At 43.6% G+C, this 22,968-nt stretch overlaps 1 protein-coding gene across 1 annotated transcript; it reads left to right on the top strand.

Moving 5' to 3' along the window:
• Positions 1 to 450: 450 nt before the first annotated feature.
• Positions 451 to 18,967, top strand: LOC109316254 (TRPM8 channel-associated factor 2-like). Its single transcript, XM_019544171.1, has 8 exons — positions 451 to 567; positions 4,692 to 5,325; positions 8,416 to 9,398; positions 10,090 to 10,184; positions 12,602 to 12,815; positions 13,647 to 13,886; positions 16,116 to 16,453; positions 17,812 to 18,967. Exons 2-8 carry the CDS (start codon positions 4,709 to 4,711, stop codon positions 18,064 to 18,066), a joined length of 2,742 nt encoding a protein of 913 aa, XP_019399716.1. The 5' UTR covers positions 451 to 567; positions 4,692 to 4,708; the 3' UTR covers positions 18,067 to 18,967.
• The last annotated feature ends 4,001 nt before the right edge of the window (positions 18,968 to 22,968 follow it).

The raw sequence follows: 22,968 nt of genomic DNA, 5'->3' as shown, positions 1-22,968 counted from the left end.
CCTTGGGCACTAATAGGACCTCTGTATACTGTCCCAACCCAAACCATCCATGTAACTTCAACATAAACAATAACTCCCCAGGCTATAACATAAGTACCAAAAGGGGAAGCAGCCCTCTGCTCCTTTAAGAAGGAAAACTTACCCTCGCCTGTCAGCTAGGATAGTCTCCCAGCCCCAGGCTAAATCCTAGTTAGGTCTTCTAGCCTTACCAGGGATCTACATGCAGCACTGCAGTTCCTTCAGAAGCTCAGCTGCTAAGAGTAAGAAACCAATGAAAACTTGTGGAAAAGCCTCTTCCATTTTGTGTGGAATTTAGGTTTCCAAATGGGGCATTCCCAGACTGGCACACTGCGCCTGGAATTACAAACCACAAAGAGGGAGCGATTATGAGATCCCTTATTTGACTCCTCCCTGTTTGTTCACTGCTTTCCCTTTGGTCCTCTTTATTTGCTAGTCAAGAGCTCTCTGACTGTGACGGATTAAGAGTGTAAATCTTTCTGTTTTTTGGATTGCAGGAAGCAAGAAACTTCCCTATGTGAGTGAGTGATTTCCTTTCCTGGGAGCCAGGTAGGTTAGAAAGGATTGTGGTTCTTTCTTGACCATGTATTGGTATATGAGGAGTGTGAACATTCAGGAGGGAGGAAAACTATTAAAACATCAAGACTGTCCAATGGCAGGCTTTCACCCCAACTTGCCCCTATCTGGGGTAGAGGCTTGTCTCTATTATTCTATGTTTTTGTCAATCTCTGGTGCTCATCGCCTTGTCTGAGCAGTTTTTCGCTCTTTTTTTTTCCTTTCATACTCTGTCTTCTGTACCAAAGACAGTTTTAGCACCTTGCCTAGCAGGCCAAAGTCCACCACGATGTCTTGGTGGACTCTCCCACATGTCTGCGATCTCTCTTGCCACGACTCGTTGTCACGGGAGAAAATAGAATGCCGGGGTGTGTGGGTTTTGACGCTTTCGCTCTTGAAATCTGTCTTAGTGTAGTGAGGGCTCCACCAACCCCTATGGCCTTGCCCGTTCCACCGGGTGCTAATTCAGTCATCTCAGCAATTTGCCTCTGAGCAGTAGAAGTGCTTTGTGGGTCTCTAGGTCTGGCCAATCAACAACCCGGATGGGCCCAGTTGTCCTTCACTCGGCTTGGAGCCTGGCACAGATCTGCCATTAATTCTAGCCAGTTCTTTTACTGCCCTGTTGTCCCGATAGTTGCAAATGCACTATCCATCTGGGATGACTTCCCTCGCACTCTAGCAAACAGGAGAATGAAAGCAAACTGGCACTTCTGCCCTTATATTCCCAACTTTATGGTACCCTTTTACTTGAGTCCTGCTATTAGTGTCTTTATGGTACTATCTAACTGTTCCCCGCAGTTGCAGTTTCGTTCCCTGTGTTTTTTTTTCAGGACTCTCTCCCCTGGCAGCTCCCTCCACAGAGCTGCTTCTCTTAAACCCGGTCTCCGTTGCCTTCTCTGTGCCTTCGGCTATCCCTGCCGTCTCTCTGCCTGAGTCAGCCACTTCTGGTTTCTGGTGTCCTCCTTTTGCCTGCCTCGCGATTCCTTTTACCCTGGAGTTCTGGCTGACTCCGTCGTCCCCTCCTGAAACACCAGGTGAAGAAGGAGCCCTGCGGAGTTCTTGCAATTCAGGTGAGGCCATTTTACTTCTTTGGGGCTCTTCTCTTTCCTCACAAAGACTTATTAGTCACCCCGAGGGTGTGGTGGTATTGGACTGCACAAAACATGGCAAGGCACAATCTGTCACTGGCTGAGGAGTTGGCAGACAGCCTGAAGTAGGCAGGATTTAATAGCGAACTATATCTATTTCCAATTTCTACATCTTTGACTGAAATGAGGAGAAGGAAAACATCACTGGTACAATTAGAGTGTGTGTCCTACCCCATGGCCAGGCAAACAGATATTTTTCATGTATTGGGACTCTCTTATTCCACAGGCAGAGCTAACTTGGGTGAACTTGTGGTCCATTACAGTAATAATACTTGCTGTTACCCTGACCCTTCGTTGGTAAATATCCTTCCTCCAGCTGCGGGCCTCTCACACCGGTCACTTGCAAGCTCTTTAAAGTGGGGAGAGAGCCTTTCCATGTTTTCTGTGAGGCACTTGGGTCACCTTTAGGCCCCATTAAAATAACTAATAATTCTAATGCTGGTGGGAAAAGGCATCAAATTTACTGTGAGATCATGAAGACTGAAGTTCCTGCTTTGTGGAGGGAAAGAAGCTGAAGGTGGAGAGGAGGATGGGAACTCAATGCAGGGAAGTGAGGAAATTTTTAAGCTTTGGGTTGATGGGGGAAGATGATGATTTACAGAGTTCTCAACAAAGTCACATTATTGCTGTGATAAGTATCTGAGTGCACAGACTGCTTTGATGTTGGGACCTGTGATGTCAGGTTTTGTACCTTTAAAACAGGAATAAAAGTAGAGCTAAGGTTTTGAAGCCAAGTTTTGCTATGGTTAGCTTAAGCCTCCTGGTGGGAGGAGTGGCATAATGTGACTAGGCTAGATGGCAGGTGTCTTGATTCTCTTCTTTCTTACACTCTTGTAAATCTGTCAGTGAAGTTACCTCCACATGGAACTGGTGTGAGGAAATGGAGAATCAGGCCCAGAGAAGAAGAATGACTTAATTCCCTCTTTAGTTCTGTTACTACCTCACTGCATGGCTTGTTGGTCTTGGACAAACCACACAGCTGGAGCTTCACTGCACTTCCCAGATCTGTTTCACTGATCTTTGGCAAATGCAGTTTTAAACCCTGGAGTCTTTCAATACAAGGCTTGTTCAAATCCAGAGTAGCAGAGACTGTGCTTAGAACAAGACCAGAAAGCTCTCCAGACAGTGTACAGCTTCCCAAGGGTTAATCAATACCTTTCACAAATGCTAAAATACCTTTCTTTATGTTCAAAATGCCTCCAAAAACTCAGGGATGCTTGGGTATGGGTTTAGTAGCACTGTGACTCTTGTCTGGGACACCATTTTTGGAGGTCTTGTGGGCTAGCGATGAACCCAGATCAAGGATCCTGCTCCTACAGAGTGATTCCACTCTAGGTAGTTCTCCTCTGTTAGCAGGTCATGAACTTGCCTTGAGGCAGCCAAATGTGAAACTAATGCTTTGGCTGAGAGTGAAATACCAACAGGATGCAGCTCCAGTGTTTGCTTGTAACAGCACCAACCCTGTCCCTGTGGCAGTCTTGTCTCTTCCTGCTGTAGATACCCTTTTGCCCTTCTCTTAGTCAGCTTGGGGCCCTTGAATCAGGCTATGTGGCACCAGCTCTGATGCCTGGCCCCTAATATATTCCTGTTTACATTGTGGTGAGAAGGAGGGCTAGCTCAGTGCTGAGGATAGTTTTAATGAAAGTTTAAACCACACATTTTCAAGTTGGGGTGCCCAAAGATGGATGAAATGCACCATCTATCTGGAAGCACTTCATGAAGGAAGTCAAGACCATTCTCCTCCTCTTAACAGGTGGAGAAACTGAGATGCAAAGAAGGGAAACAACTTTCCCAAGACTGTTTAGCAGACCAGAGCTGGGAACAGAACCTCTTGAATTTTGCCTTCTAAATCTAGAGTCTCCTAAATCTTGTTAGATTACAGTTCCTTTCTCTAGAGCACCTTATCAATGGTCCAGATATTTTCAGAGGTGCCAATCACACTCCTGGAACTGAAGTTGCATCTGTCTGAGGTTTTAATAGAGTTGCCCATAGCTGTAGTACCTGGTCACTGTCCATATAAAGCCAATTGCAATACTGAAGTTGTTAGTGAATGATATGGAGTCTCAGAGTACATACAGGGAAATTATACCCAATGTTAAAAGGTAGTGGAGCTGTTTTTCTCTGGAGTGGGGAATGGCCCATAGAAAAGGAAAAGAGCTAATGTGCTAATTGATCTGCAGTAACCATTTTATGAAAGGCATATGAGGGTAGTCTGATTCTAAATGAAAAACTGCTAAATTACTAAGAGATAGAGTCCACTACCATGGATCAGAGTGGCTACACAAAAGTTCTTCCTACCCCTCCCCTCCCATTCCTTAAGCTGAATGTATTTGTCCACACTCATTGGCATTTCTTCCCAATGAAGAACAGAATGGGAAATGTTTATTGTTGCTGGGGTTTTATATACATTTCCGTATCTGTATACATACACATATACATACTTACATATATATGTGTGTGTGTGTGTGTGTGTGTATACACACACAAATGCATATACATATACACACATGTACATATAGTTTTTTACTGTGTCTTTTTTCACTGTATGTAGTGGAATCAGTTATGGTTTTCTTGTCTAAATATTTTGGTCTGGTGAAAAGTAATTGCATTGTTTTGTCACTGCTTTCTATTTAACTGCTAAATACAACACTAAAAAAAAATACCCAAGTAAACAAAAAGTTCCCTCACCCCACCAACAGAGTCCACAGAGTCCCTTGTCAGCTCCCAGTGACGGGGATGCTGACAGGAGAAGCACAGGAGCACAAAAGGAGAAGACAAAGAGAAAATGGAGTGAATCTGTAGGGTTGGGAGGTTGAAAAATGTTGTTCTGCAAATATTGCATGTTTGCTCTGGAGTCACTGAGACCATAAAGAGGCAATGCTGCAGTATCACAATAGTTCTTCAGAGTTGACTACAGAGCTCGAATAAAGCATTTGGAGCTGTAATATTGGTTTTCTTTCTCTTTCTCAGATAAAAGAAGACTGAAGATGAAACCCTCAGCCATTTATGAGCGCCTGGTGGGTGGTATTGGGCAGTGGGATTTCACTGGAGATTTTGTTCCATGTGAGCTGCTGCTTACAGGAGAGGCTGCCTTCCCAGTGCTGGTGAGCCCCCAGAAGCAGGTTCTGATTGCTGTTTCACAGTTTGGGAAGGGCCGGATAGTGGTTGTTTCCCATGAAGAGATTTTGAAGAAACCCAGGTTCTCCCAGTTCCTTCAAAATGCTGTGGACTGGCTCAGGCCCACCCCAGGAGCGCTAGTTGGTGTTCATAGGAGTTTAGATTCCCTCTCTGAGCTGCTGCTGAGGGCTGGCACCAAAGTACAGCCTGGAGTGGGACTCATTGCCTCCATCGGGGTGTACTGTATAGATGCCTATGATGACACCCAGGCAAAGGCTTTGGTCCAGTTTGTGAAGGGAGGTGGGGGTCTACTCATCGGAGGCCAGGCCTGGCATTGGTCTTATCAACACGGTGTGGACAAGGTGCTGTTTGATTTCCCTGGGAACCGGGTGACCAGTGTGGCTGGTGTGTACTTCACAGGAAATGCTGTGGAGACAGGTGTCTTCAAAGTCTCGAAGAAAATACCAAAAATCCCTCTCACTGTCACGTGAGTATCTGAACTCATCTTTCTTATTATGGACAGTCTTTCCCAGAACCATGGGCGACTGGTGCCGCCTTACATGCCCCCTCAGTGACCAGTAAGTGACCATATGGGTGGGGGGGATCCCCCGTGGCCAGTCTTGCTGATGGTGTGTGCATGCGTGCATGCGTGTCTGTCTGCCCCCTGTGGCCCATCTTGCTGATGGGGGAGGTGTGCACCCCCTGTGCGTCACCACTGCCCAGAACATTCACAGAGGGTATCAGGGGAAATAGCCCATTTTCTGAAACTCAGCAGTGGATGCACATTCTTATACCAAAAAAAAGGGTGTCTCTTTAACCATAATCTTCAAGACAAAAACCAGCACTGAGACTGCCCTAGTTAATTTGTCACTGGCATAGATTCTGGCACCTGAAAAGATGGTTGCACACTAAGTAGTAGTATTAGAGGGACCTTGGGATTCATGGACATTGTAGGGTTTCACATCTGCAGGCCACTGAACAGATGCTGTTAGGACCAAATGAGACTACTGCCTGCTGAAAAGGGCAGGGTAGGGGGCATGAATGATAGCTGAGCTGCAATGGCTACAGTTTGTGTTGACATACCTGAACCTGTATTAAACAGGTGCTGCTATGAGGCCACTCATGGCAGTGTGAAACTCTGCATGGGCTAAATATATGAGTATTTGTCCACCTCCTCAGGTGGGTTTTGCAGCCTGAGCCATGTTCTTTGCTGAGACTACGTTGCTAGCAGTACTTGAGCTAGGGGCTCCCAAGCTGCTTGTATCCAGCCCCTGGATCCCTCTTGAGCTTGATCCCTGTGGCTTGTCAGGATTTTACTTTCTGTCCCTGTTCTCCAAGTGCTGTAGATCCTGAGCAGGGATAATATAATGCCTTCATCTGGCTAGCTGCTTCCCCTGGTGCTTAATCAAGGCTGGGGAGAAAGTCCTGGAGTTCAGTAGAAATTATATGTAAATCATAGCTGGTTTTGTTTTGTGTTTTTTTAATGCAACTAATTCTTTTGATTTAGAAAACAGAAATTAAGATTGAAATAGTGTTTAATTATGACTACATTACCCAAACATAAGATGCTCCATATTTTGAGAGATCCTCAGATAGACTTGTGTTGTAGTCTTCCTCCAGTAAAGCCAAACGTTGGTCTCCCACAGTCTCCACAGAAGGTGGACCAGGCCCTTTGTGATCGTGAATGAAATGCAGTCATCTTTTGTAGAGAAGCAAAATTAACTCTGTGGACCATGCAACAACTTTGGGAAGGGAGAGGTACCTTGTTCCCCCCCTACCCCTTCTGTATTTGAGGAAATTGGGGATTTTTATAAGTGGATATGTGGTGGAACGCCCAAGGTAACACCCCGCGCTAGATTAGGTCTGACAGCCAGAAAACCAGTTTAACCTGCTTTCTGGGAACTTTCAGAAATTAGTCTCCAGGACTGAGGAAGATCTGTATGCCACCTGCCCTCTTGGTTCCTCGCACAGAATGAGTGCAAGCTACTTACACATACCAATTAGTCCCAGCTGCCAGCATGGTCATTTGGGGTCAGGAAAAACAGAAAACAAGAAAAACAGATGTAAAACTTTGGCTGGAGATGAGGCAAATGCCCAGCTGGCCCCACAATCTGGCTAGCATATATTCATTCTCTTCCTCCTCCTCTGAGCCAGACATGGTTTGCTTTTGATGTATACAAAGCATATCAGGGTCTTTAATGACTACAATACTGTTTTGCTCCCATTATCTGGCCATTATATTGCATGGCAGTTGTAATAACATTTTCCACACAGATTTTATTCCTCTCACTCCCACCCTCTCCCTCTTCCTGTTAGCACTTTTAGGAAACTCTTTTTTTTCTCTCTCTTTTGGAAGAACAATTAGGAGTGTTGCTATCTGGATTCTGGATTTGTTTTCCTGCACTTAGAGAGAATTTTTACCATTGGATTTAGAGGTGCTAAGGATACAGCTTCATACTAAATTAATTTAAAGTTGCTAATGACTAATTGTGTTGTTGCCTGAAGCATATCGGCAGCAAAGCAATGCAAGACTTTCACTGGGGAGAAGTTCTACAGAGATAATTGCACCTTGAATTACTGTTTAGGGTGACTTTCACCGTATTTGTGTAGCTTAATCAGGCTTCCATGGTACATTTTATTTGAGCTGATCCCCCACATAATAGAGAATTTAATTCACAGAGGATAAAACTAAGCTTTAAGATACTGATTTGCCCCAGTGATAGGTCTCATTTGAAGAAGAAACTGGGAAAAAGGTATTAGGAGGAATGTTGAGTTTTTTAATTCTTGCCCTGTGGACACATGGGATTGCTTCATTTATTCTCAAGTAGCTGCATTTTTGCTTAGGAGGAAAATTACCAATAAAAACAAATTCTTCACAACTGACACAGGGAAAATGAAACAGCCAAGTGGGGGCGGGGGTGAGGCTGGGAGGGGAAAGAAGAAATTGAAACAAAACACTAAACCAATGACTTTTGACTACAGTGACATGTGAGACACACATGGAGATAACAGAGGATAAGAAGTGGAGTCTTGAGTAAAGAGAAATGAGACTGCTGGGAAGCAGAGGTCATTTCTTTTCAGAGATGAAAAGCTTAACTCAGTGTGTGTCAGTGACTGATAGCAAAAGAAAGAGCACAGGAAAATGTTTTACCTTGGCTAGATGATGAATTTTTGGGATGAATTAGTTAGGTTAGTTCTGTCGTAAGTTTGGCCTCGTCTGTGTCCAGAAATCATGAGTCAGGCCTGCAGAAATCATGAGCTGGGCACAACAATGATGAGACTTTGTAAAGACAATAAATTTAGGGTTCTTTGTCTTCTGTGTTTTGAACCTTCATGGTATACTCAGGTGACAAATTTAAGCTTTTCTTCACAAGCATGAGGGCTAGAAACTCATGTTTATTTAAAATGAAAGCTGTGAATCTCACACAATCCCTTGACTCCAGGAGCTGAGGCTTTAAGATAAACTTCAGCCGTTGTGGTAATCACTACAGAATAATGAGAGTTGGCAGCAGGAGCTGGCATGGATGGCAAGATGGGTTGATTAGACATTGGAGAGGTGTCCCTTGATTTTTTGCAGACATGGAGCCAATCTCTTTCATGATGTGGAGCTTCTCATGCATGGTGTGACAGAGTTGGATATCGTGACAGGCGGGATACCCTCCCATTTGCTGGTGCATGGTGTTCTGGCCTTCCCACTTGGCCTGGATGGCTCACTATGCTGCTTCTTTGCCGCAGCACGCTATGGCCAGGGCCGCGTGGTAGTGGCATCCCATGAGGGACAGCTATGTGCCCCAAAACTGGCCAGGTTCCTGCTCAATGCTGTGAACTGGTTGGATGCTGGGCGGAAAGGGGTGATTGGAGTTGTTGCCAGCTTGAAGGGGCTGTGCCCCATTCTCTCTCAGGAGGGGCTGAAGTTCCAGGTGTCAGAGCTGAGGAATGACATGAGTGTCTACTGCTGCTCTGCATACAGCGACCAAGAGGCTGACAAGATCCACACATTTGTGGCAGAAGGAGGAGGCTTGCTGATTGGGGGCCAGGCCTGGTATTGGGCCTCCCAGCATCAAGACCGAGCTGCTGTCGCTGAATATCCTGGCAACAAAATCCTCAACCACTTTGGTATCAGCATCCTGGGCATGAACATCAAGGCAAATAAGTACCCAGCTCAGCTCCCCATGGAGCACTACCACTTCCGCCATGCACTCTCCCTCTTCCAGAGTCACATGGACAAGGAAGAGCCTTTCCAGCCTCCCTTGACCAGCTGGCTGCCGAGGCTGGGGCAGGACTGCTCTGCCTTCCTGCGCATTCCAGCTGAAGACTGCCCTGCCTACAACTCACTCCACCGCATCCTGATCAAGTTGCTGCATAGAACTGGGATCCCACGGGTCAGCAAGCAGTGCCCGGTGAAGAGCAACTCCAAGGAGGCCGTCCTGCTAAGCCTGGCAACAGAGCTGTCCCAAAACATAACAGACTGTGCCGCTCTGGTACAGAAACCTGGTGATAGGATCTGCGTGCCACCTTCCATCTCTCGTATCACTGTGGAAATTGATGGCACAAATGCAGGTGAGCTATTCTGTCCTCTTCCCCATATAGAAATACATAAAAATGCAATGGGAAACTATGATATGCTGTGTAGGTGTGCTCGTGTGTATATGTGTGTGCATTTATGTTTAAGTATCCCCCTGCTGAGACTGTACTCCAGTGCCAAATTCACTCTTTTATCTGAGTGAATACTCTGATTAACATGATGGATCTTTCCAGGTGCTTTGATCTTGATTTCCTGGATTTTTCAGGCAGATTTTGGAATCTTTATTTACCTTGGTGAGCATTTAGAGCATGTCTCCAGTGCAAACTTTGCCAGGCAGTGACATCTTCAAATATGTTGTGCTGTTCTGTGGAAGCTGACTCCTGAACCAAAAGAAGTATAGTCCTGTTTGCTTGATGTGTTGGGCAAACTGATTAACACTGAATGATTGTGCCAGTTAGTCCTCTCCTGAGCCAATTAGCCCATGTGCAGTGTTGTGTGACATCAGACCGCTGGTTGCTGCTCATCCACAGGATGTGGAACTATCACGTTTTGGTCAGGTTTGGTAAAACATGGACTGAGAGGACTGAGAAAAGGGAAAGCGACCGGCTTTTTCTTTGCCCTGAAAACTCAGGAATACGTTAGGTTGGGCAGAACACAAGGATGGGGAGGAGTTACAGAGGCTAAATCAGTTCTCATGTGTAGGCCTGTCTTCTGATTCCTTTGTAGGTGGGACAGCATGGAGAAGTACTGGTCTTTACCTACCTGACGGGAGCACAGCGATGATAACCCTTCCTTGTACGGCAACCAGTGCTGGTCTGCAGGTGACTTCTGTGGACTTAATGCATTGATACATTAATGAGCTTTTGGTATCAGTGACATGAGTTATAACTGTGCTCAGAACCATTCTTTACGATTGCACTATCCTTTCCCATTCCTTGTCCTCTGCTGCCACCTTGTGACTAATTCATTACATTGATTTTAATTTAGTTGGGAGAGAGATTAGACCAGTTTTCAGATACCACACAAGGGAGCAGACAGAAGTGACAATTTTTGCCTGATCTGGCCAGCAAAAGCAGTTTATGGCTGTGACCAAGCACAAGTGCATGGTTACAAACAGCTTAAAAATGGCCAATTGGGTGAAAATCTGACCCCTCATTGCATGAGGTATCAGATAAAGATGTTGCAAAATGTAGCATCTTTTGTAAGTTGTGTCTGTGGACCTCCCAGCCTGTCTCTCTCTTCAGAATGGGAGGAGGGAAAGGGAGCGGAGAGAGTTCAATCTGGAGGGTGGAGTGGGTGTATTGCAGTCCCCCCCAGGTGTGTGTGGGGGGGCTCCAATTCACCCACCCCACTCTTCAGCACCAGCTGGGGAGCCCCTAGGATGAGCTCCCTCTACTTTCTTTTTTCCCTCCCATTCTGAAAACAGGGAATGCTGGCAGAGAGCCTGGCCATTGCTATGGGAACCTAGCTGCAGGGCTCCCAGCAGCAGCTTGATTCCCTTTTCCCCTGGAACCAGCAGTGAACTTCAGTTTGGTCTGGGGTAAGGTTGTAAGTCAGAACACTTTGCAAAAATAGTTCTGAGTTACGGCTGAGAGCTGCACTTCTGTCTGCACCCCAAATGTTTGAGGAAGGGAATTTTTGTACCCAAAAGCTTGCCTAACATCCTTCCTGACTACAAATTTGGTCCAGTAAAAGATATTGCTAAACACATCCTGATTCGCATGCATTCCCTAGACCACCATGGCTACTGCAATGCTGCTACAGTGATATTTATTCATATTTCCCAGGCTGTATACTTGTAGCTCCATTTCTCCGTGTTATTTGGGTAATCGGATTTGCTGCTGTCTGAAGGCTGAGCTTCTTTCTTTGTTACACAAAGGATGCATCTACATGAGGTGCTTACTGCAGTTGCCTAATTAGCTCTGCAGTAAACCGTCACTGTCTACACAAGTCATGCTATTAGGCCAGGGTAAACTAATTAATTTTCCCATGGCATAGTGCTGCCCAACACAAGTACTATTCTACAACAGAATTATTTATGCTACCACAATACACGTGTAGATAGTGACCAGTCCAGTGCTGGCTGGGGCATGAGGGTGCCCCAGCCAGCCCCTCCACAGCACATTGAGCCAGGCAAGAGCAAGTCCCAGGACTGGCAGTCTGACTCCCCCGGGCCTCCTGCCAGCCAAGGCTACACTATCTTAGCTCAACATGTTGTGGTCCCAGGGCTCATGTGTAAATGCTGCACCCTGGAGCAATAGGCTCTATCGTGAACTGTGCTGGAGTTTATCACATCTCATTAATATTCATGTGCAGATATGCTCAGAAAGATGTAATGAAGGTGGACCCAGCCTAAGAGGCTGTACATTCTCAAGAGCCCAATTCAGTTCTGTGTTTCCCTGGAACACTGGAACCTACACACACCCAGAGAGACAGTCACTTCAATGACTTCAGCTTACCCTGACATATTTGGTCTTGCTTTAAATGATCTAGCAGTGATACTGCTAACACTGTTGCCACAATAACACAGAGCTCTTCTCAGGCTTTCTAACCAGATTCTCAGCTGGGTATGTTAGCCTGTGCCAGGCTCCATGCTGCCATGAATAGACTGCTGCTAGTATCTAAGCTAGCTCGTCTATTGCTATCCAACTCAGTGCTGTGACTATGACTGTAAGTAGACACACTGGGTTTTAATGCATCAGTGCAAGCATGCAAGGTGGAGGGGAAAGCCACTGGGCACAGAGTTTGTGGCAGCACCTTGTGCATTAACAAGATGCGGCCTTCTGTTTTACATGACCTGGCTTTCACGGTGAGGCTGAATCCTGCTGTTTTCCCTTAAACTGGTATGTGAGAGACATCAGCAGGCTAAGCCTCTTGCTCACATGCCACACTTCTTCGAGTGTGCTCCCACCTCTATGGGCAGCGATATGTCACAACGGTGCTCTCAGTTCTTGGCCACTGCCGAAGCTGCCATTGAGGGAGGCAGCTCATACAAGGGATGGGGTAGAGTGGTGTTTTGTGAAAAGAAGAGTTGCCCATCTAGAACCTTATTAAATCTTATGGGCTTGTTTCCCCTGCAAGCAGCAGGCAGCATTTGCTGCTGGTCACTCCGTGGCTGAGTTTGATCGGAACTAGTGACCCTCCTCTTCATGCTCTGTACATGATAGGCTCTAAGACAGAGAATGAGGGGTTTGCTTCATGTTCTTTACCTTGCTTTTCCTCCTTTTCCATTTCCCAGGTGCAGATTGGGTGTCATTCTGATGACCTCACTAATGCAAAGGAGCTGATGCGGGCCCCAGTGGTGATACGTAAGTGCCAGGTCAACTGCCAGAACCAGTCAGTCTCCTGCCTCTGGGGTGGCCTCATTTACATTGTGGTACCAGGCGGAAGCCAGCTGGGGAAGGTGACTATTGCTATAGAAGGCGCAATCAAAGCTCCTTTCTTCAGACTTGGTAAGTATTTCTTCTTTGGTGCCTCTCGCCAGAGAAGTTACTGTGATGGGCATGTGAGAGAAGGCTGATCCAGTGGTTTGGGCGTTAATATAGGAAATGGAGCCCAGGTTTCCAAGCTCTTAGGCTGTTGTACACCTCTGGGTGACTCAGGGTGAGATTTGAGCCTCTCTTGTTTCAGTTCCCCATGTGTGAAATGGTGGACTACTGCAGGTGGATAGTAAGTGGAGGAAGAGTTGGCACTGGAACTCAGGTTGGCATGTGAAAGGATCTTCAATATTCACATTTTCCCAAACACTTAGATGTTGATAGACTGACATTCTCTGAAGACAAAAAAACAATCTGCTGAAAATAGTCCAACCAGTTATAATCTTTTTGCCCAGCTTTCTTTTCTTTATTCTGCTTTCCTTTTACTGCCTTTATGTGGCTATTTCAAGTGGCTAATTATTTTATTTTTTTAGTAAAAAGTAAAATAATTAGCTACTCTGATAAGTTTCCTGGTTTTTCCATTGGCCTTCTCTTGTTCTATGGAACTTTTTTCTCTGTGTCGCTTTAAATTAAAATAATGTGGTGTAGTTTGACACCTCCTAGTTTCTGAGAGATGTATTGGAATTCAGTGGGAAGGGACAGGTAGTAGCCACCAAATTAAGCTGAATGAAGGCCTTTTTGGGCAGTATTGCTACATCCACACCAGGGGTTTTGCTGGCATAGAAGTGTTGGCTGAGGGGTGCCTTCTTTTGACAGTGTTACTGAGTACTGCTTCCTAAGTGTTGTGGTGTAACCAGATCTAGCTGAGAGACTGGGGTAGTTTAATTTGTTTTCTGTGTGATGCAGGAGAGACCTGTAAACGCCAGTGGCAGACCAACATCCGGCACTACCCTGCTCCCTGGGCAGAACTAGCAACTGAGAATCTGATCTTGACTGTGCCTGCTGACAACATCCATGATGTAGAGAACCCAGAGCCACTGCTGACCCTGTGGGATCAGATCATGAGGGCAATAGCCACACTGGCAGCAGCACCAGCAAAATTCCCAAGGCCAGAAAGGATTGTAACAGATGTCCAGATTTCAGCTGGTGAGTATATGGTCATATCAGGGGTTCTGACAGAAAGGGTTTCAGACAACAACTCCAGTTCCTTCCAAGACTATTTTTAGATGACTAAAGTTTTAGATGAATGAGAAGGGTCAAAGAAACATGCAAGCCTAATAGAACTGCATGCTCATTTGGTTCCTCTGTGTGCTTAAAGCATAGATGCACTCTAAAGAAGGGCTTTATAAACTATTAAGATGCTTTAACATGCAGCTCTATTCTGGGAAATTGGCACTTTCTTACTTAGTAGATCTGCTTCTTTAGCTATGTTCAGTCAGGGGGCATGTCTACAGGTGTAATTAATACTATAAAGGGTTACTGTGGTCAGCATCTATACATAATTACTTCACATTACTACCTGTAGCTAACTGCACAGTAGGCTAATTTACTGCACAGTAAATGGTGTGCATGTGTAGATGCTGATGCTTTACTGTGCAGTATATTAGTCTACTGTGCAGTGCCCAGTGCTTCCTAACTTTAGTGGTTCAAATACTTATTTTACTCCTTTTTCCCCCCCTTCCTCATGATTGTCCTGCAGAATTAGAACATCTTGTCAAGTATGACCTAGATTCAGTTCCTTCCCTTTCTCAGTAACAGGCTTGCTTACTAACTTTCAATTACAGCCCCTTATATTTACACCTTCACATGTTTATTCAAGACAAAGGGGTGCATTAACTGTGGGCAGAACTTGGCCTCCAAAACTTTTGTTGCCGGTAGTGGTAGAAAGAGAGAACAAACTCAGCTTGGTGTTGAAGACCCAGCGTAAGTTTGTAGTATTTTAACTTGTCATCTTAGTTGATCCATTGTCCACTGGATGATAGACATGGATCTGTTATTTTTATGGAGTCTGTTTCCAGAGCAGAAAAACCCTTGTGGATGAGAATCGGTGGTATCATGCAGATGGTCTGCACAAGGTCTGTGCACAAAAACTGAGGTCCTGTCCTGTGGTTAAATCAAAGTAGTTTGTTGTGAATCTTTGGTTATCTTGGATAAATGCCAGCTACCCAGAACTGCATTCTTTGGACCCAAAATTCCTCAAGGTTTCTGATGGACTTGCATTTTGTCTCCTGTTTTAAGGCTGGAGGGGCTGAATTTTTGGGAAAAGTTGCTGGCAGCTGTCCAGTAACTGTCATTAAATTCCATTTCCTTTTTATTTATAGCCTCTTTTTTACTTTATTATTACCACTGTAGTGTTTTCCCTTTGGCTTTTTTTGTCCCGTTTTTCTTCGCCCTCCCTTCCCTGCTTTACCTTTTTTTTTTTTTTTTAATTTCTACCCTTTTATATTTTCACTGACATCCTGTCACAATTTTAGCTTTTCTCATTCCTGCTTTCCTGCTTTCCATCTATTCCCTTTTTCACAGACAGCCTCTTTTCCACCTTGTATTTTATCACTGTTGTCTCCCTCAGACCTTTTTTTTCCTTTTTCACCCTGCCATCTTCCTCATCCCCTCCCTTGCTTTACCTTTTGTCTTGCTTATCTCTACCTATTTACATTTTCACTGATATCCTACCACACTTTTAGCTTCTCTCATTCCTTGGAATCTCAGACCAAAAGAGACTCCCTAGACCTGATGACAGGTAATTGTGCCCAAAAGCTTGCTAAGAACTTTTTTCCAACTACTCAGTAGGCTATTAGAATGTTTTTTGCTGTGATACATTACTGCGCAGTGTTATATTAATGCACAGTAAGCATCTCATGTGATGCTTTCCTTGTATACTCCTAACTGGCCCATATTCAGTCACGTAAGTGGTATTTTTAAGCCTACTAAAGGGTTAATCTGGCCCTGCCCAGGGCAAAAAGATCAGACACCACTAGTTTAGCCTACTGGGCATGCTCTATATAGATGTGCACACTTAACTTGTCTGCAGTGGAAAGGTACTTGCAAACTCTGTGCAAGTGCCAAAAAGGCTATTTACATAGCTGGAAAATTCATTCAGGCACTCAAAAGGGATCCTGTCCTTAATTTTCCTGCTCTTTGGGTCCAGTTTGTAAAATGGACATAGTAGCACCTGCCTTGCTTTGTGTGGTATCACATGGGAAAGTATATTAAAGATACTTGAATGCCGTGGTAATGATGGCTCTATTCCTTGGACGGAATAGGAATGTAAGTGATGTACAGTAACATGGATAGTGCTAAACATGCTGAGTAAGTGCGTCTGTGGTGCTGGGGTGATCGCTCACACTGGATGTTGGCATTATGTCTTCCTTCTAGGCTGGATGCATTCTGGCTACCCCATTATGGGCCATCTGGATTCAGTGAAGGAGATGGTGAATGTGGAACATATGCGAACAACTGGCCTGTGGGGTCCCATCCATGAACTAGGACACAATCAACAGCGGGAAGGCTGGGAATTCCCCCCTCACACTACGGAGGCCACCTGCAACCTCTGGTCTGTCTATGTGCATGAGAAGGTGCTGGGTATCCCCAGAGACAAGGCCCATGAAGCCCTCCAGCCAGGGTGTCGAAAGGAGAGGATAAAAGGGTATCTGGAGAAAGGAGCTCAGCTGAAGGACTGGAGCATGTGGACTGCACTGGAGACATACTTGCAGGTAACTCTGAGAGAGATGAAACTAGGTCTGTTCTCACTGGATTTATTAATCCCTTTGGCAGATAAAATACCCCCAGGTTGCTGTCTTTGGCCTACGCAAATATGTGCTCAGGAGTTGGCTATATCATAGGTCTGTAAAGCACCTGATGGGTTCTTTACCACTCCAGCATCCTTTGGGTTTAGGACAGAGTCCTCTAACTCCTCCCCTTTCTCCTGTACAGCTTGGTCTACTGCTTTGGATCTCTGTCTCTCAAAAGTCATAAAGTAATAGTCCACCTTGCCCATGTCATATTCACCAGGTGATCTAAGTCTCTCACCCAGGGATCCCTTATTTAGTTACTGGCCAGTCCAGATAGACTTTTTTCTTGTGTGGTTACTTTGTTGGTCCTAGGAGGCTTTCATTTGAATAGAGGATTATCATGGTTTGGTGATCCTTCACAACTGGCTCTTTGGCAAATATAAGAATTTCTCCTGGCTCCTTCTCTGAATTTCATGACAATGTGGAGGCTGTAGAACAATTTTTACAATCAAAATGGTCCTGTAAAACAAGAGAGATGATGATTTGCTGTAGCAATGCACAGACATATCCCATTCTACTATCATCCAGCCCTCTAACTCAATCTAATCTTGACCACTAATTTGAATTCTCTGTCCTGTGCCCAGTCACCCTTCTCTCTTGAATTCATTGCTCATACAATTATTTTAAAATGAAACCTCCTAAAATCTGAATCCAGGCCAATGTATGTCCCACCTCCTCTGTCTTTCCTCTGCCAAACCTTTTCCAAGCCCCCTGTTCTCTTTTCACCCAGAAACTTCCTACCTCTTTACCACAGTCCTTTCTCAACACCCTGCTCTTTCCTCAGTACAAATTACTTTCTATTGCACAAATTAGGAGGTAGCTTACACAGCTAGCCTCTCCTGACAATAGAAGGGTGAAGGTAGGCTGCTGGGGTTGCAGTGATGGCTTTATTGCTCATCCTGTTGGAGCTACAGTCTCTGGATTATTCTGTAATGCCAGTGGGAGATTTTTTTGTTCGCAGCAAGCAAAACATAAAGTTTGTTGACCTTACAGGATTATGATCTGCCTCAAGTAGCAGTATGTGACTTGTTTTAATTAAAATGTGTACCTCTTGTGATGAGTAATGTTTGAAAATAGTTCACGTCTGTAATGTGAGGGCCACAAGTCCTTGCAAGGGTTAAATGTACTTCAATGAAGGGTCTTCATATCCTCAAGATGGAGGTTGATTTAATCTTGATTTACATTCTGAAATGTTGCATGAGGTGGGATGAAGCAGTCTCTCATATTCTAGCTGTGGAAGACAACTGTGCTGTTAACATTTCCCTCTCCTTGGTCCTCAGCTGCAGGAGGGCTTTGGCTGGGAACCTTTCATCACGCTTTTCTCCGACTACCAGAAGATCCTCACCATCCCCAAGGACAACCCCTCCAAGATGAATATGTGGGCTCAGAAGTTTTCTCTGCAGGTGAACAAGAATCTGGCTCCTTTCTTCATGGCTTGGGGATGGCCTATAAAGAGTGAAGTCCCCTCAGAGCTGGCAGCTCTACCAGTATGGGAGGAGAACCCCATGAAGAAATATATCCCTGTGAAAAAGTGATCTAGGTTGTGAGATCCTTAAATCTAGTGCCTAACTCCTATTGATCTTGTGAACAAGATGCCTAAATGCCTTTTAAAAGCTAGGGTCAAGTTTCTAAAACTCTGATATTACCCCCCTCATCAACCCAAGTATCTGATCCACATCAATAGCTGAAACTACTAGTCTTTGTATCGTTGGGCAATTACCCTTAGCTTTGCACAGAATGCTTCAGCTGGTTGGGTGAAATTCACCTGCTTGCCTAGGACTCAGCAGAGGTCAATATACCATTCAAGTCCTATGTAAGACCTGTTGTGAGGGCTTACACAGTGCACAGGCCTTACACTGGCCCGCTGCCTGGAAGTGGTTGTGTGCAGTTCCTGCAAAACCTGTCTCTACACCCAGAGATTCTTCCTGGGCAGAACATTCACTGTGCTTATCTTGTGGATCATATCTCAGGATATTCTTCCTCAGTGCAAACACTGTTAATGGCAATTGAGTTCTTCTAGTTTATTATTTTAATCTAGGTAATATAAGACCTCTATTAGAGGCTTGACCAGTTTTAGTTTTTAAGCTTTAATCTCTATTAGTTTCCACACCCATTACCATACAACCCAGTAGTCATAACACTTTTAGACAACTGTCATTTGGCTGATAACCCAGATGCTGATAATTTCTCTTTACTTTGTCTTGCTAATTTTCATTTGTATTCTGTCTTGATTGCACTCCCAATTACTCTGTGATACTGAAATGTGTGAGGTTAATTTTTTGCCTCACATTTTACAGTTACTTTCTGTTGTTTGGCACTGTTATAAGAGGGTTTTCCAATAAAGTCTGTATGGTATGCTGGCACAGGGCAGGGAACTCTTCAATCCCATATTAGTCCTGTTCTGAAGACCCAAAATAAAACTTGTCATGGTGTCTATGCAAGTGGACCTCATCCTCAGTGAACTTATAAACTGAAGTCAAATAGTGCATGGATAGAAACAAATGGCTAAGAATGTTGTTCGTTCTGTTATAGAACTCTATGGTGTTGAAGCCGTGGCATTTATTTTTTCTTAGCAAAACAGAGAGAGGCCAAGCATGTAGAGGAGGGGGCAGGTCCTGGCATACAGAGTGTTTCATTAGTTTCAGTGGAGCGATCACAATTTGTGCCAGCTGACATTCTGATCTGATGTACTTAGGGATGCATGTTAATCAAATCCGTTTTAAAACAACCAATTCAATTTAATTTGTTGGGGGGGGGGTTCTTTTAGTAAAAAAAAATATATATATATATATATAACGCCATAAAACAGGAAAAATTGGATAAAAATTTTGCTCAGTAAGTGCCAGGTTGGACCTTGGTTGCAAAAACAGGCATCCCGACTTGGTCTCTACAGCAGTAAAACAAGACATTGGTGTAAAGAGAGATCTCAGAAAGATCAACGAAACTAGTCAGTGTCCTGTCTGGAACAAGTTCATGTCATGGTTGAGAGCAGTCTTTCAAAGAAAAACAGAAAAAGAAAATACACTTGGAAGCTACATTAACTTCAGACAGATTGAAACCAGACTCTCCTTCTCCAATAAACTCCAAAAACTGATGGGTTCATTGTGAAACTTTCTAATTAAATGTGATTGACTTTGTTTTCACAAGAAGTAGTTAGCTATTTTAGTCTGAAGGCAGCCAGAAGGCAGGATACATTTGCACCTTATATACTAAATTATGGATGTACAGACTTTCATAAGTAGCATCTTACTTCATTGGATTATATGAAGGGACTGCAGGAACATGAGCTCTGCATGTTGCAGTCCCTGTGTAGCATTTGATAACATAAACTGCTGCTTCTGAAAGCTTATGTATCTATGGCTTAGTGCAGGGGGTAGCCAACCTGCAGCATGCATACCACAAGTGACACAGGATATATAAAACCTTGTGTTGAGCTAGATAGAATCCTTTTAATGTGCATTATAGTTACCTTAGTAGGCTTGTAGCTGCGTTAACTATAAGTTAGTCCAAGTTAGCATACGTGGGTGCATCCCCACGAGTGAGCATGTGTAGTTTGTGGTGCCACAAACCCATCTGTGGCACTGCAAACAGCACATACCACATATGCATGCATCTGCCGTGCTGCAAATTAACGTAGTGTAGTGGGTTTGATCCTGGTGTCAAAAAAAGCCTGTGCCAAAAATAGCAGGGTGGCGCATGTGGCTGTACCATGTGCCACCTGAAACTGGAACCTGGCTGGCCAGAGTCACATTCTGGTTGTTGGCCAGGCTCCATGAACCTGTGCAACCAGATCACCACTGCTGCAGCCCTGGGAGGCCCTCAGGACCAGGTGCTGGCCCCAGCGTCCCTTACCTGACCTGGGTCAATTTGCCATTCTCTAGAACATGCGTGTAGAGGTATGCCTGGGGACAACTAGCTGTGGCACAAATATGTGACACTGCTGTTTGTCCCTGGGATAATGCACATTCCCGCTCATGGGGACACGCCCAGTGAGGCTAAGGGAAGTAATATAAAAGGAACTGAATCACAGGTGAGAAAAGCTTTTTGGAAGACTAGCCAGTCTGAGAACATGTAATCTTAATAAAGGGATTAGTTCAGTGTGTACTATCTTGATTAATAGAATGACATCTTTTTGTTACCATACTTGTCAAAGTTTCTATCAAGTAATGTTTTAAGTCTTTGTTTGTGAATGGTGATAAAAAGGGACTCAGGCTCTAAATTTGGATAAGATCTCTCTAACAAGCTGGTTAATTGTTAATAATTCATAAGATTTTAAGATGTAGAGATTCCAAGTTGTAAGACTGCTTACTTCTGCTTGGTTCATAAAGGTATATCTAGATATGTATTTTGCTATTTTTTATTTGCTAGCTTATTCATAATTGGAAATTCTAATAAAACTTACTCATAAATTCACTTCATCGAAGGACTAATTTTGCAAGCGAATAGGGCCTGACAAAATTAACCCTCAGACTTTTTCAAATCTACTCTAGGGGTCAACAGATATGGTGATCCAGGCAGGAGACTGCTAGTCCTATTCTCAGCAAAACTGAGATCTTTTTCCCTTTATAGAAAAATCAAGTGGGCTCAGTGAGAAATTAAGAAGATGGGATCTTTATTACTTTTGAGTTCCTTGTGTTTAACAACAACAGGAAAACTGAATTAAGATTAGTGTACCTTTAAACGTTTGGAAATTAAGGGGTATATTTATTCATAGATATTAACATCCGTTTGTTTTCTTTAGGGCTTCCCCTTCCCCATTTCTTTCTGTCTCTCTATGGAGAAGCAGAAAAAAAACAACTTTGAATACCAGTTTTGGTCTGAAACTAAATCCTATACTAGCTAACAGAATTTCCTTTTATTTAAAAGGTTAAATTAATATTTTTTGTTGAATATATATTTTTGTCTGCAATTTTTAGTCTTTAATAAGTTAGGAGTTTTACTATGAAAATAATTAAAGGGACCTAACAATAAAATAATATTCCAGAGGCAGGATTAAGGGGATGCTCTCTATCAAAAGCCCCAAAGATCCCCATAATGAAATACAGTCCTAAGGGTATGCCCTGTGAATGGCTGAGCATTTCTGCTCTTGAAATATATGTTAAATTTTATGTAGCAGAGAGAAAAGTTGGGATTATACTCCCTCCACAACTTCCAGAATCTAAGGAGATCTGGAGTGTAATATGTACTGAATTAAAGACTCTTCTATAAGAAGTGTTAAAAACCCAAAGACAACCTGGATATTTTGTATATTGTTTGCAAATAATTGAAAAGTAAAATTGTCAAGGTGCAAGAATTAGTCACTACTCAAAGTAACTTCATATGTTATAAGCTCAAGTTTAATTTTACAGAGATCTGGAAAAGAAACTGCAACGAAAATAAAGATCCAGTGAAATCACCTTTCAAAAAGTTGAGAATGCTAAGATTATGTTTATTGACTATTTTTGTTAAATAAGTACTACCAGATGCCATGTATTGCTAAATTGGAGAGTTGTACTCCATGGAACCTTAGGAGTGAGCTAAATTTCCCTTTTTATCCTCAAAAAGGGTTCCAATTTGCTCAATTCTATCTCAAATAGTAAATCAGATTTGAATCTGAAGAAGAACCAAGTACCAAACATTTTCAATCACTGACATTTAATTTAAAGTTATGCTTAATGTGCCTAAATTTGGGTAAAACTTCCCTGGGGAAAACACTCTCATTCTGTATGTTATCATCAGTATGGGGATATCTTGTTTTGCATCAGGTGTGAGTATTGCTACGTTTCTACTTCTGAGGTTCCAACAGAGTTAAATACTCTTTCAGGACTGAAACTATAAATGCTAAAGGAACAGACCATGCCTGGGCCGGGTACTCAGCGCTCATTACACTAAATTCATTTACAGACTTTACACCATTGTCTGAATTTTGTTGCAATAATGTATTTGTAACTACTCTTAACAGACTTAAGGAGCGCATACATTACATTTGTGTGGCTGGTGTAAAACCATTGACTGGGGAGCCAGTTTAGTAAAAACTTTTGACCTTTCAACTAAATGTGTCACAGTATGTAGACATTCTCAATCAGAAAGCTAATTGCCGTAATTTTGCAGATCAAGATAAATAGTTTGTTTTGCAGAAAACACCCCTGGAAGATTTCTGATGTGTTGTCCCTAAAACCTGTGGACCCAACAAGCTGTTGATAAACTAACTTCTATTTTATATTACTTCTAAATGGGTTTCCAGTTATTCTTTAAAACTTTCTGATGAACCACTACATCCATACTTGAATCTCCATGCTGCAGTCTGACAAAAGCAAGACAAAAAGAAAGGCCTGTGAACTTAATAGCTTTGCATAAGGTTTTGATTTCTCAAGCTCAACTTTTTAATTAAAGAACAAGGTCAGTCTTCATGTCCACTTTTAAGGTAAAATGGATGACACCTGGACAAATTAAATTAT

The sequence above is a fragment of the Crocodylus porosus genome, unplaced genomic scaffold (assembly GCF_001723895.1).
Source record: "Crocodylus porosus isolate Cpor-Errol unplaced genomic scaffold, CroPor_comp1, whole genome shotgun sequence".
Classification (NCBI taxonomy): domain Eukaryota; kingdom Metazoa; phylum Chordata; order Crocodylia; family Crocodylidae; genus Crocodylus; species Crocodylus porosus.
Note: the sequence above shows the minus strand (reverse complement) of the source record. Positions and strands in the feature narration are given on the sequence as shown.